Genomic DNA, 16029 nt, shown 5'->3' with positions numbered 1-16029 from the left:
TAAATCCAATGTGCCTGAGCCAAAACAACAATACTCATCAACTTATGCACTGCACCATATGATGCATGATGACAACATGTAACTCTACAGAGCACTCTGCCTTCCATACCTAACTCGCGGCCATCTCCTGAGATACGCGCCTCCCCAGCCCCCTCGCACTCCTCTCCTGAGCCCAGGAAATCAAATTCACTAAGGGCATCCTCTGAGTCATCATCATCATCATCATCAGGGTCTAGATCTGTGGTCATGGGTTCACCTGCCATCTACACAAAAACAAAAATCACCACTCGCATTATCTGGGACTCTATTTTCCTAAGACAAGCACCTGCGTCAATTGCTGCTTAAAGTTACAAAGACAAGGGTGTATACCCAAAAAGCCCGGTGCAAGACCATCCATGAAAGCTTTGTGTAAACTAGCTGAGCGAAATGAAATATAAATAGGAAGGCATTAGTATGTTTAAAGAAAATTGATCACTTGAGGCAGAACAAAAAGTGTTGCACATTAGGGTAGCCAATATATTATTCACATTGATAAACAGCACAATTTAATTATTATTGGTATTATTTTTCTTCTAAATATTAGATTTACACCCAATAATTACAATCAATGATTACACCAAATAAACTGGTTCCCCATTGTTGCTCATAATTAGTAATCTGTTCTCATAAGTGGTGGGTATTCCTATTTTTTTTTTTTTAAGATTTTTTCCCCCCACATACAAACAAGAGTCTGCTGGCGGAATTGGTAAATTCAGAAGGTGCAAGCTTAAGACTGATACTAGAGCTGGTCCTCCAAGATCGTATTGAGATGACAAATTTTCACAAAAATACTAACATTTTATTTTTCACTATTGCTTTACATTGCATTTTCATTCCACAACACATGTCCTTTTTGTTGAGCTATCTCTCAACAAAGACATTAACATACCAATATTTTAGAACAATATGTTGCATGACAGTCAAAGCCCAATAAAAGGGCTTTTGTGACATGTTTTTTTGTATATGGTGCTAATGTGCTTAATTAAAGCATGCATATGTGTGTGAATCTTCCAGGGCGTTCCTAACCTTGGCCCGGGACTTCTTGTTCTTGTGTGGCACATCAATGCAATCTGTACCAATGCCTTGAAAGTCATCATCTTCATCACTGTCTTCCTCTTCATCTTGACAGCTGCGCAGGAAGGGAATTTTATCCAGTACTGAGCCACCTATCCGTTCTTTAGAATTCTCTTTCCCAGCGTTCCTGTAAATCACAAATTGAAAACTCAGGAAATACTTACCTTGCTACTGTCCAAGCAAAGACAGACAGATATATATATAGAGAGAGTGAGGATACTCAGCTCCAGTATGAATTTGTGACAAAATATGCTCAATATAGCTAGCTATAGAGTTTTCACTTGGTTGTTATCTGCTTGTCAGCTACCCAACTTTAGCTTTATGTGAGGTAACGAAAACTGTGATATGTTACATAACACTTAAAGTTAAGCTAACTGATGAGCCAACTATTCAACTATCCAGAAGAGGAACTTCAAGGAAGTCCACAGACAATGAGAGTGTAAATGAGTGAAAGAGATAGAAATAAAGTAATTGACAGCTCTTTATATTCTCTGCTTTCATGTATCGCTTCAATATTTTAGAAAAATCACACCAGTAGAAGATTAATGTTAACGTCAGTGAAAAGGATCACAATGCATTGATCATAACTCAATTTTATATTCGTCAATTCCTTAACCTTTGGATGTATGTATATAAGAGAGATGGCAGCTCTGTCAAAGGTCAGTCAAGTGACAAGATTTTGCCAGATTACACAAAAAATTAAACTGATGGTTTTAGAAGTAAACACATCAAACATCAGTCTTGCATGTTAATTTTTCTTTCTACAATAGAAATCCAGTAACTGGAAAATATCTCTGTATTTTTTGGATGATTTATATCTTATTACATCCATGTGTAATATGAAGTGACACTCTACTGTGTGCCAACTTGACCAAACAGTTATTTTATGATCAATGCTATACCTATTGTTCCTCTAAAAATTCATGAAGAACATACATGTTCGGGAGATTTTGTTTTATTCTCCCCTAGTAAAACCTTAGCCCCCCCCATGCACACACCCAGAAATGTATGTGCTTTTCATATACTTTCATCTTTTTATATTTTTTTCTGCAAGTTCTTTTCTCTCATCTTTCTTTCTTTCTTGCCTTCTTTCACAGATTATATTTACTTTCTTTCACTGATTAGATATATCTTTGGATTAAGCAATTGACATTGGTCAACTTTTCTCTTTTTTTCTCTCTTTTCCTTGTCCTCTCTTTTTTCTTTCATTAATTTATCTCTTTTTCTTTCTTTGTCCTATTTCTTTCTTCTTTTTCTTTCTCACTTTCCTTCAATTTCTCTTTTTCTTTCTTTTACTTATTAAATGTACTTTCTTTCGCAGATTAGATTTACCTTTGGCATTATGCAATAGATATTGGTCAGCTTTCCTCTTTTTTCTCTCTTTACTTTATCCTTTCTTTTTTCTTTCATTCATTTATCTCTATTTTCTTTCTTTTGTCCTATTTATGTATTTTTCCTTTCTTAATTTCCAGCATTTTATCTTTCTTTTTTCTTTCCCCTCTCGTAACATTTGAATTCTATGAGTTGATGAGACATTTTTTAAAGTTATATTCATTCTTTTTTCTTTCTCTTTTCTATCTTTAATTCATCTTTCCTTTCTTCCCTTTTCTTTCTCTTCCACTCTTTCAATCTTTCACTTTTTTTCCCCTCTTTCTTTCTTTTTTCCTCCCTTCCTTTCTTTCTTTATGCTGAAAATTTTAAGACTTAAGACTAAAATTTTCTTGTCTTGCAAACACTATTTTCTTTGGGAAAATCCAGATCTAGTTCTCTTTATAGGACTTGCAAGGTGAACGCTGTACTCTTGTGCCTATAACACCTATTATCACAATAATTGCAAGGCTTTTCTTCTCCTAACACAATCAGGCTCATCCACTTAACATACAGACCTCGTTGAAACTATGTTTTATAGATGATTTTGATCATTTCTGTGGTATCTACTTGTCAAATTTCTATATCTGTTAATTTTTTTACATTAAAATTTGAAATTTCCCCATAAACTTGTATAGTGGAATCTTGATACAAATTGAATTGCAACAGACACAGCTAATGTCACAATGCTGACTGGCTGTGCTTGTTCAGAGTGACTGCATACTGTTCTTTCTTTACATCTTTTTATGGTCTTTTACCCTTATCACTTACCCTTGTGATCGTTCAGCACTGCTTTATTCTTTTTTTGTCAAACCTCTTTAAGCAAATCTTTAAGCAAAAAAAGTCTTTTATTTTTTCCTTTTTCCTTATAATTAATGTATAAAACACTGAGATCATTTGCTGCTGGTTCCCTTTTGGTTCACATTAACTGAACCAAGTTTGGGTTATTTAAAAAGATCCAAATGGCAACCCTAAAAGGCTGTTATGAGGAAACAATACTAAACCTCTTGATCTGTTCTTCTATTTGCCGTACAAGTAGCGACTCTCCCCCACCGTGGGATTCAGGTTCTGGAGGCACTTCACTCGGTGGGGACCCATTCACCTCTGGGCTACTGCGACCCAACAGAGACCTCACCCTCTTAGAACGCATGTCCAGGATGGTGTCCGAGTATCCCACTTCCTCTAAGTACCTGTAAATACCACAGACATACTGTAACTCAAAATTTTTTTGCACTGATACTTGTTATGACTGTGGAGAGATAGAAAGCACTGACTTGCGCAACAACTGACGCCCCTCTTTCCAGGACATTTGATTGGCTGGTTCATTTTCCATTTCTGCTGGCCCATTGAGAACTGTAGGACAAAGATATAGTCAATCATCTAGAATATGATATTCCAGTACATGAGTACTGGATCATCAGCAACAAACAACAAAGCATTACTCGTTAACGTCAAGCCATTTCTGAGACACAAGACCTTAATTTGAATCACTGATAAAAGTTTGATAATTTAGAGAAATGTTACTTGGCTCATTCTCAGCGTCAGACTTCTTCTCTGCTGGGTTCTGATCAGTGCCTGTCTTTAGCTTCTGATATTTGGCCCTAGGGACAACCAGGAGAGAAAGAAAGAATTTAATTATTTTTATGTATTTATTTTCCAACGGAGAAGATCCACCAATATGCCCCATTTTCAGCTGTACCCTAGTACAAAATTGAATGCTACACATACAGTTAAAAAACACGATAAAGTGAAGATAAATGTAAATTGTCACATTGTATAAAACGTTGAGTCAATTAAAAAAAACTTAGGACAAAAAATAGGACAAGCTCTGTTAATTGAAGTTTCTGATTTACAAAGTAAGGAGGCTTAAAAACAAAAGTTAATTTCTCCAATTTTGATTTCATTCCTGGCGCAACAAAAGATATTCTAGACTATGAACAAAGGTTACACATGCCCTTTACTCTGACTAACAATGAGCATAAGTAATTTGGTAACTGACCAATAAGTATTTTATGTGTAGAAACAGCACAATATCTCTCTCTTCTATTGGATAGTGAGGTACGCTGGACATCCGAATACAGATCATAATGGTGAGTCAAATACTCATCTCCAGTTATGCATCTAATCAGATTTCATGAAGTATAATACCTCCATAATCAAAACAAATTCTAATGTAACCTGTACAATAATGTCTATTCTGAAATAAAAAATAAAAAAATGACTACATGACATTCTATAGAGATAGCTCTAAGATTGACTCTATATTGATTCATTATCTCATGTTTGCTGAATTATTCACAGTCATCAATACAATATTATGTTATCTAGGTAAAGTAAGTGACTGTAGAGTATTTAACTCTTGCGGCGAGCAGCAGGGCTTAACTTAAAGTAGCCCTAAAGTCATGATTTAACCTATAAAAAAAAAATCTGTTACATAATACAACTGTTAAACTTTTTGTTTTCAAATCTTGCCCCTTTCCCCTTCTGCACACTGTGCTTTTACCCCTGGTGAATACAGTCTTCTGTGTTTGAACAGATACAGACGAGATGGAGCACAAAGAGCCACAAACATGCTCCAACTGTAACGTTAATAATCAGAAAATAAACTTGCGAGATTTTCAAATACCCATTAAATGTTAAATAAAGTTGAACAACAATTCCTAAACACTAAACAGTGCTCAGGAAACTGAAAATGAAGCTGCTTATGCTACCTTTGTTAGCAGACCACCAGCTCAACACAACACAGAACAGGTTAGGTTCTCTGTTACACTCCAATCATTTGACCGCATTCACTCAGATTTGGGTCTTTACCTTCTAAATTTGCAGATATCAAACCTGTGTTGTGGTTTATGAAGCTGTATGAAGCTGTTTTAGCCCGCTCACAAAGCTAACGCTAGCCTCTGGTGCTAAGAAGTATGATATGGTGGAATAAGAGAAACAAACACAAATGGGTTCGCTCCCTCAGATTTGAGTTTTTATCCTCTAAACTTATGTCAATGAACCTCCAGTGAGCTGGTGTAATGAAAATAATTGATGCTGTCAAAAGCTGATCACATGTAAAACTGTAAAAGTTGACACTGAAAAAAGTTGACACTGTACAAACAATTATTTCAGAGTACAGTGTCGTTAAATCTTTGCATTTAACCTAGCAACCTGGTATTAGGCCATCATTAGTAGCTTAAGTGGTCACTGAGAACTCTGCATATTATTTTGCCCTGCTAACGTTACATGCCACAGACATGAATGAGAAGTATGAATGAGTGTGGCTAGGGTAACCATGATAGCTGACGTTTGAAATGATATTTCTCTGATCTCAGAGTTCCCTCAACAAGGGAACTTTGTGTCAACATGTTTCCACTTCATTCAAAAAAATAATTTGCCTAGTGTAGAAAATGATGGTCTCATCTAAAGTTAAACTGATGGCTATGTTTTATGTTTTACCCACATTGGCTAAAAGATTTCCCTTCACTTTTAAATGACCCAGGTAGTTTGCTTAACAAAAAAGTCATGTTTATAAATGTACACCTCTGTCTGCTTCCTTTGTGACACTGAATTTGTTACACATGCAATGTCTGCACATGCAAGTTTTGGTTTAAGACATCAACTTTTGACAGCATCAACTATTTTCCTTACATGGAATCAAAGGCGTGCTGTGGTGTATGAAGCTGTAGCTTACTAATATATTTATAACATTCGACCGCTCATTAGAAAAATATGGAATATAAATGTGACACCTTTGTAATTTTGAATAGCACCACCATTCATTCATTTTAGCTGACTGTTAACTGCAATGTCCAAACAGCTCAAAAATTAAGTTTGCAAATACATAGCACTTTTTCACTGAAGTAATAAGAAAGCCTATGTTTACAATGGAAAAATGGGAACTTCGTGCTTTAAAACACATTTGGCACAAACACAAATGTACATGATCTTAATAAGCCATCCTAGAGGAATTAATCATTTCTAAAAACATGTTTTTGATCATCTAATTTGAATACATGAAAAAATATTCTTCTGTAATAATAAAAACAGACCTTTGTCTAAATGCACAAATTAATAAAATATAAAATAAGAAGATAGAATAAGAATTTGCAAAAAATCTCATGTCTCAAATATTTCATGAATATATGCATTATTATTATGAAATATCATTAATAATTTTATTTAGGATTTTTGTTTATTATTATTAGTTCTGCAATTTTGTAGCTTGAACATTCCACACCAAACACCGGTTTGACCACCCTGTTCAGATCTCCACAGCGCCTGTATGTACAGCGGTCACCTCCACACCCTCCCTCTTCTCAGCTCCTGGTACTTCAGTCTCAGCCTGCCAGGACATCAACACCTCATCTTGTTCTATTGATATTCATGCCCCCATCCCACAGGCTGGCAGCCCCATTTCCCCCCTCTTCACACATTAACACATCAGATCTGATCTGCAGCACTGCTGCAGCACCCCCTTCTCCCCCTCAGCACATCTTCACTGCAGATCAGGTTAGAGGTGAGCTGAGGAAACTTCACACAAGGAAGGAAGCTGGACCAGACAAAGTGTGTCCTAGATTACTAAAGTCCTGTGCTGCTGAGCTGGGGGCACCCCTACAGCACATCATCTTCAACCTGAGTCTGCACTTGGTAAGGATTCCCACACTGTGGAAGACATCATGCCTCATTCCAGTACCCAAGAGGGGTGACCCAGCAAACTTAATGACTTCAGGCCGGTCGCTCTAACATCAAATGTCATGAAGACCCTGGAGCGCCTGCTTCTACACCTTCTCAGACCCCAGGTTCGACATGCAATGGACCCCCTGCAGTTCGCCTACAGGGAGAAAGTGGAAGTGGAGGATGCCATGCTATACTTTCTCCATCAGGCCCACTCTTATCTGGACATGCGTGGTTGCGCTGTAAGAGTCATGTTCTTTAATTTTTCCAATGCCTTTAATACCACTCAGCCCCTCCAAATGAGAGATAAGCTGGTAAGGATGCAAGTTGACCCGCACCTGGTCTGCTGGATTACTGACTACCTCACTGGCAGACCTCAGTATGTCAGGCTGAAGGACTGTACATCAGAGACTGTAGTCAGCAGCACAGGAGCACCACAAGGGACTGTACTTTCCCCCTTTCTCTTTACACTGTACACTTCAGACTTTCAGTACAACTCTGAGATGTGCCACATGCAGAAGTTTTTGGATGACACTGCCATTGTGGCTTGTGTAAGGGGAGGGCAGGAGGAGGGAGTACAAGACCCTGGTTAAGGACTTTGTGGCGTGGTGCCGTAGGAAAAACCTGCTACTGAACACTTCCAAGACCAAGGAGATGGTGGTGGACTTTCGCAAGGCTAGGCCACTCTCACAGCCAATCTCTATTGAGGGGGTTGAAGTGGAGAGGGTTATGACCTACAGGTATCTCAGACTGCAACTGGATGATAGGTTGGACTGGTCAGCCAACACAGACATCCTGTACAGGAAGGGGCAAAGCCGGCTCTATTTCCTGAGGAGGCTGAGGTCCTTTAACATCTGTGGGAAGCTCCTGCAGATGTTCTATCAGACCGTGGTTGCCAGCTGTCTTTTTTATGCTGTGGTGTGCTGGGGCGGAAGCATGAAAAAGAGAGATGAGATGCGACTGGACAAGCTGGTCAGGCGAGCGAGGTCAGTGGTTGGTGTGGAACTGGACTCTGTGTTTAAGGTGGCCGAGAGAAGGACATTGCACAAACTGCTCTCCATTATGGAGGATGATGGCCGCCCGCTGCACACCAACATCATTGACAAGAGGAGCATGTTTAGTGGCAGGTTGCTGTCCCAGACCTGCTCAGCTGACCAATTCAGGAGATCCTTTGTCCCTAGAGCCATTAGGCTCTTCAGCTCTTCCCAGTGGTGCCAGAAGAAGAAGAGAAGAGAGAAGAGGGAAGAGGAGAGATGAGGACTGAATCTGAATCTCGTGTTAAATCATAGGTTTATCTTATGCTAAATCATAGGTTTATTATATCCATCTGCACATACTGACACCTTACTGTACATATTGCACTTTCTGTACCCCCTATCGCGCATCTTGCACATCCGGACACTCCACACCTAGACACTTTACTTCAGTACCAATATATGCACATATTTATTCAGTATTGTCATTGTATGCCGTTACCTGCGCCTCCTTGTACAGTCATTATTGCACTGCCTTTTTCATCTCAGGTTATAGATCTTATTCCAGATTTTTGTATATATGCCTGTAGATAGGATTTTTTTTTATTTATTCTTCCTTCCTTCCTGAATCTGCAAGTTTCTCTGAGATTAACCAATTCACATCAAACCTCTCTGAATGACTCATCTCTGTAACTGGTCATAAGTGAATTATGCAGACATTTTAAAAAGTTGGTGGAATTCCCCTTTAACTTCTAATATAACTATTAGTATAAAAACAATATTAAGAATAAACTTTCATTTTAAATCAGCTGTTATGTTAATGAATTCTCAGAACAGGTTAATTTATTTATTTTTTGGTCAGAACATGTAATCTTTGCCCTTTTAATATTTATATAAGCCTTGATAAGCATGTGATTTTTTTTTATTTCTATGTTGAAATTTGTATTTAAACATTGAAGGCATCATTTAAACATTTAAAAATATTATTTGAATTTAATGAGTTTTTCTTGTTTCTGAGGGGTATTGGTTTTTGACCAAAAATAAATACATAAAATAATAAACAAAAATATGTAAGCAATTGGTTTCATAAATTAGTGACCTGAAACAAGCCTGCTCTTAAATTAATTTGAAAACTATGATATGAAATACTTGTCTAATATTTGTCTTAGTAAAATTCATAACTATCTAAAAATGTTTTGGAATGACACTATGTTATCTGTTTAGGCAATAGTCATTAGTATTATATTTTTTTAATCTCATTTGGTTGTGTCATAATTTTAAGATACACTAAACTGTAATTCACAGCATACTGCACTTATAAAATACCCATACATAGCACTTTATCAGTTTGTATTTTCCATTGGAATGTCCATTTTTTTTTACTTAAAGGCAAGGTTATTTAAGACTGAGCATATATTACACAACTTTTCTTAAATATTTCGAAAGCAGAGAGCATCACACAATGTCAGTCTTTGGCAGAACTTCTTTTTTGTGAGGGCACACACATTGGACAAGGATAAGGAACCTGTGTTCAACAAGCAACCGCTAAACATGCACCATGCAGGAACGTCATTAGGCCAGCTTTAAACAAGCCCCCCCCCAATATTATTTAGCACCCCAAATGAATGTACATTACTAGTTCAAATGATCAACATTATTTTGCAACAATTCTTCACTACTCAACTGTGCCATCATGTCTCCAAATTTTCAATATACTGTGATAGCCAAGTGCGAACTGGGGAAGGCACTGCTGCTTTAATTCACCACTGACCCTACCTGACATTTTCTAACATAACAACAGACAGCAAATCCTCTATGGAAGCATATTATCAAAATTAAAATAAAAAAGCAATATGTAAAATGGCAATATATTTGTGTGTTTAAATTTTAAATTTTTCTTTTCAAGTTTCTGAACCAAGCTTAGATAAAGGAAACTGAACCCCTCCCATGAGACGGACCAGTTTCCTCTTCTTCCAGTGACAGTCAAGATAGTTCTGATCAAGCTGATCTTGGTCCAACTGTTATACAAATAGCTCCGGTAGTAGCCAAAGAAGTAGCCAAAGAAGCAAAGTCATAGACAGATGGGGAAGTTACAGTAAAGAGTAAGCATGAGACCCTGAGCCCCAAGCAAATAGACAGCCTAGTAGAAGAGTTAACATATTGCCAACAGAATAAGACTCTGTATACTCAAAACTTTGTTTTTACATTTTTTCTACTGGGGGCTATTCTGATCATGCAACCATGAGTGGTGGGATGAGCAGTGAAATTTGTGTTGCTCAAACATTTAACAGTATGACTTCCCAAAGTGTCCCAAAATCTACAATGTCTACAATGTGTGGCTGCATGTAACTGCTGTACATCCCATGCAACAGGTAGTCAGTAAACCCAGAGAACAGATGATAACGAACGTCACTATTGCAGTGAAACAGGTCCTTGGTAATGTTTAAAACAAGTTTGAGGCAAAAAACTTGTCCAAGTCAGTGAATGGGGCTATCTTTCCCAAGGTTTACCCAAAATGTAACTCAATTTTCTGCCACTCCCACAGAGGTAGATCAATTAAAGTACTGGTAACTGCCATGGGAGCATATTTATATATGAGCAGGACAACGTTATATGTAAAAACTGCTGTGAATCATCACAAGCTGTTTAATAACTTGAGCCATGGTTAGGAAATCTTTCATTGGTTGGGTTAACTGCTAGCTAACTGTATTTAGAAAGTGAGTTTAAGATGAGCTAATTACAAAACTATCGAGTTCATGTAAATCAGTGAGAATTTATGCTACTATCCATTTTCTAGTCTTGATAATAGTACTTGCCTCACCTTAGCTAGCCTACTTCAGATCAGTTAAATAATTAAATGTTTTGTAAAGTCTTCTGTTGGTCAGAGTTTAGAACAAAGGGGAAAAATATTGGCCTGGAATAACAGGGGAAATTTGTCTTTGTAATAAAGTAAAAAAAGATGTGCGCATTAACAGCATCTCAAATAGCTTTTATTTCTAAATTGGTTGTTTTAAATTCGTTGTGTAATAATACACATCACGTATGAGCTGACATTAATGATGTAGACTAACTGGGATAGTTGCTGTATTATGGATTTTGTACCAGATTAATTTTAACTCAAGACTTTTGGTGATCTCCATGAAGGGAGACCAATCATTTTGCTAAAACAGAAAGTGAAATATAATTACACATCAGGGCAGATAAAAAGTTCATGTAAGTTTTTATTTGTAAATGTATGTCCTAGTCCTGCAGGCCTAGTCCTCTCAGGAAGTTTATCATATGGCAAACAAGCATGTATACACCAATAAAGAGCACACATAGAAGGAAATCTGTTTAAAGTAAGATGCAAAGGCATCTTCTCTTTGGTCAGATGAATAATCTTTAATTATGATGGTGGTGAAAAATATTTAGAATAGCACCTTCCAAATCAGATGCAGGCCCAGATCATCCAATGCGTGCGTGCCATGGGGCCTGCTCAATTAGGAGGCCCCTGTAAGTGCTTATGAGAAAATCTAAACAGCTATTTTAACTCCCGGAGTTAAGAAGTGGGAACTTTACTGGCAGCACAGTGGGAAAAAATAAACTAATTTGACATTGTGTAACAGCCGATCATAATCCAGATGCTTTCCACGTCTATCCTAAATGTCCTCTTCATGTTCTCCTCTAATTACTGCTTAGCAACTGTTTCCAAAGCCAAACATAAAATGTCAAAATATAAATGTTGTCAGTTTCAGTTTTTAAGTTTGTTGTTTTTTTCTGTCTTCGTTTCCATTCTGCTATATGAATATATTAATTTATACCATTTTCATTGGGGTAAAAGATTTGCTTGCTAAGAGTGGATGCATGCTTTATATAGAAGTGCTGCATTGGTTGTTGTGTTTATGCTAACTTGTGCTCTCATTAATGTGTACGTAATCTAAAAACACCACACTTATAGCAGTGACATGATTGGTGTGCTGTTGTCATGGTGCTGCATAGGTCTCGTGTAACCTGCTGTGATATCAGAAAAAGATCTCTGACCACCCAAAAGAGGTAATCAGGTAGGAGCCCACCACATATTTGTGCCCAGAGGCCTATAACATGATGATCGCTGCCTGACTAGAGGTGAAACAGTTTTCAAAAGATGTTGAGTTAATCAGTATTACATTTAATATGTGATTTTCATTACACACCAACGTATGTGTGTTGTATGGGCAGGTAGCGATAATCCTAATTTTTTAACATGAAAATATTGTGCTAATAATTTTGATATCGTCAGGCCTAGTTGTCATTTTATATTGTAGTTTGCCAACTTAAAACAGTGCAATAAAAATCTTTTCAACAAGTCCCCAATGAGCCAACCTACACCATATATAGATATGTGTATGTATGTATGTATGTATGTATGTATATATATATATATATATATATTATATATAATATAATATATATAATATATAAATATACACACACACACTCACAATTAGTCGTTATTTGGTAATCCGCCACACCTGATCCAGTCATCCCAAGCCTGAAAACAAGCTCCTAAATAGTACCAGGAGTATCTACACCATGTTCCAATTATTATGCAAGTGATATATCAGTAGGATTTCAGTAAAATGAGCATTAAGGCTTTAGTTTTTCAAAAAAATCTGACCTTCTTGTACAAAGACCTTAACATGGTCAATGTCAGAATTTGCCTAAACGAACTAGCGACTTAGCAATAGAAGAGAATTGTTATTATTTCTTGTTTATTTTCATAACTTTTCTTTCTTCTATTTTTTACTTTCTTCTACTTTTTTAAATTCTGAAACTTTGTTATTTATGTGTAGGTAGTGGGAGGTCTGGTGCCAAGGCAGGAAGGCACATGGCTGAGGCAGCTGAGACAAAAGGGCCTGGTGGCCTGTCTTGCCGCTCTCTAGAGCAGTTTTTAACCAAGGCCTCAATGTTCCTGTCAACCTTTGGCCACCAGACCAGGTCTTGGCAATGCTGCTTAAGCTTCACAACGCCCAGGTGGCCCTCATGCACCATATCTAGAACATGTGCACAGAGGGTGCCAGGGACCACTGCGCAAAGTCCGCACACCACACAAACCCCATTCTAACAGGAAAGCTTCTGTCCGATTTAGAAAAAGTCCACTGAATCTTATTTTCCTTAAAATAACTGCTATTTAAATCACAGTCACAACATTTTTCTAACAATTATTATATTACTTATTGTTCAAACCACAAGAACAGAGCACAAGTGGCTGTCCCAAAAAACAACCCTTTAGCATTCTGTTTTACAATAAGTAACTACTTAAACAAAGGAAAAAGAACAGAAAACTAGAAAATAAAACAATTTAACACACTTAATATCTACATGTATCACAACCAAAACTATAAAAATTAACCTTACTTCATCTGTTTCTTTATAACTGAATGGTTTGATAGTATGAATTTAAATCTATCAGGGAACTAATGCTTGGCCAAAAACACGTCCAGCAGTCCATGTGGCAAAATCAAAATGCTTTGCTTTGCTATTAATGTATTGCTTGTCTGCCATTATAAGAAGAACATCTTGGTTCCTCTCAAGGTTTCTTCCTCTTGCTTTTACGGAGTTGCCCCTGTCGCCACTGGCTTGCTCATGGGGGCTTGGACCCAGATTTTTCTTTAGAGCTGCTATGTGACATCGCCTGTTGTAAAAAGCGCTAAATAAACTTTGACTTGACTTGACTATGAGTGTCGGCAAAGAGTCGAAACAGGCAGATAATGTGGACAGTACTGCACTGATGTACTGCAAGAAGAGAAGCAAGCATGCTCTGATAAAAATACTGTTTCACCAGTAGCAAATTGAAGCAGGGTTTCTTTGTATGTGAGACTCACAATTATCTGTCAAAACAAACCATACTAAAGAAAAAGTCTGACTGGTGTCATCAAACAGGGTGGGTGTGAAAGCACATCTATAGACAGTAGATTTCCATTCAAAACCTACTGAAAAATGCCTTAGAAACGGGCTTATTAAGGCCAGCAGTATCAAGTGGAGATACAAGCATTCTCTCAAATTACACAAAAAACATGAATAAGTACAATTAAATAATATCTTGTTGATAACATATTTTAGAAACAAAACAATTCAGATTTGCATTAATAACTGCAATAATAAACCTCCCTGAAGTACAATTAGTAAGTAAGCTTTAGCTAGGACAGCATACGCTTTAAGCCAGCCATTTAAATGTCAATTTGCTTACATGTTAACATTTAACACAACAATGTCAAACTACAGTAACTTAATTGCCTCAAGAGACTGATTGAAGAAGGTAATGTTTATTAGTGGTTTAATATTTCATGCAAGTGGGCTTATAGGATACATGGTTTTATTTGGGACTTTTCTCTATGTTGACCTGAGCTCACCTCTCTTGTTTAAGGGCATACTCCAGCATTTTTATCCGCCTCACCAGATCTTGCTTCATGTTCTCTTGCCCTTTTCTCTCTCCCTGTAGGAATGCCACCTGTGCCTGAGACCAGAAAAAAAGCAAAAAAGATAGAATAAGAATACACAGAGAAAATAAAAAAACTTTTAGATATTTGCCACAGATCCTGAGTACACTCAACACTGCTGACATTCAGTTTGGGTCCTAGAGCATTAATTATACAGCCCTGGCAACCCACATTATTAACTTTCCACTTCTGCTGACCAAAGCTCTATGAAAATAACACTAAAGAAAAACCTAGGGCTCCAAAAGGAAAAATCAAAGATTTTCCAGTTAGTCATGGCTTAACACAAGGTTTAGTCCTCCACTCATGCCCACTGCCTCTCAAGTCACTGAAAAAGTAAACTATGTACAGGACCACAGCATATCCCTCTGATCAACTAAACATTGTTTCAATGCCAAAAGAGAAATCACAAATATATACTATATGGACAAAAAAGTATTGGGACACACTTCTTAATCACGGAATTCAGGTGTTTCATTCAGTCCCATTGCCACAGGTGTATAAAATCAAGTATGTACACATGCAGTCTGCCTTTACAAATATTTTTGAAAGAACAAAACAGAACAGAAAGAGCTCACTGAATTCAAATGTGGTACTGCAATAGGATGCCACCGTTGCAGAAGTCAGAATCGCACAATTTCTTCCCTCCTAAGATATTCCACAATCAACTGGGTGGTATTATTGAAAAGTGGAAGTGTTTAGGAACCACAGCAACTCAGCCACGGAGTGCGAGACCACATAAAGTTAGTCACCATGCTCCGCTGACCATGCTCCGTTTGAGTTTCAAACCTCCTCTGGCATTAACATCAGCACAAAAACTGTGTGCTGGGAGCTTCATGGCATTGGATTCCATGGCCGAGCAGCCGTATGCAAGCCTTACATCACCAAGCACAAAGCAAAGTGTCGCCTGGAGTGGTGTAAAGCATGCAGCCACTAGACTCAGGAGCAGTGGAAACATATTCTGTGGAGTGACGAATTACGTTTCTATATCTGAGTCTGATGAACAAGTCTGGGTTTGGAAAGTGCCATGGGAATGTTACTTGCCAGTCTGCATTGTGCAAACTGTAAAGGTTTGGCCTAGGCCCATTAGTTCCGGAGAAGAGAAATCTTAATGCTTCAGTATACCAAGACATTTTGGACATTTGTATGCTTCTAACTTTGTGGAAACAGTTCGGGGAAGGCCCTTTTCTGTTCCAGCATGAATGTGCCCCAGTGCACAAAGCAAGGTAGGTTGGGCACATGGATGGTTTTGTGTGGAAGAACTTGAGTGGCCCACAGAGAGCCCTAATCTCATCCCCATCAAACACCTTTGGGATGATCTAGAATGGAGATTGCAAGCCAGGCCTTCTCATCCAACATCAGTGTGTAACCTCACAAATGCTCGTCTGTATGAATGGGCAAAAATTCCCACAGACACACTCCACAATCTTGTAGAAAGCCTTCAGAAGAGTGGAAGCTGT

The 16029-nt window shown here is 37.6% G+C and overlaps 1 protein-coding gene across 1 annotated transcript in view; it reads right to left on the bottom strand.

The window, feature by feature from the left end:
• strn4 (striatin, calmodulin binding protein 4) overlaps positions 1-16029 on the bottom strand; it is an 84923-nt gene that overhangs the window by 46161 nt on the left and 22733 nt on the right. The window contains exons 2-7 of the mRNA XM_036557422.1: positions 14486-14589; positions 4006-4082; positions 3756-3834; positions 3486-3671; positions 1066-1240; positions 110-263 (exon numbers count right to left, since the gene is read on the bottom strand). Of these exons, the coding sequence (XP_036413315.1) occupies positions 110-263; positions 1066-1240; positions 3486-3671; positions 3756-3834; positions 4006-4082; positions 14486-14589 (775 nt within the window). The remainder of the gene's footprint in view (positions 1-109; positions 264-1065; positions 1241-3485; positions 3672-3755; positions 3835-4005; positions 4083-14485; positions 14590-16029) is intronic.

This window comes from Colossoma macropomum, unplaced genomic scaffold (genome assembly GCF_904425465.1).
Source record: "Colossoma macropomum unplaced genomic scaffold, Colossoma_macropomum, whole genome shotgun sequence".
NCBI classification, from domain to species: Eukaryota; Metazoa; Chordata; class Actinopteri; order Characiformes; family Serrasalmidae; genus Colossoma; species Colossoma macropomum.
Note: the sequence above shows the minus strand (reverse complement) of the source record. Positions and strands in the feature narration are given on the sequence as shown.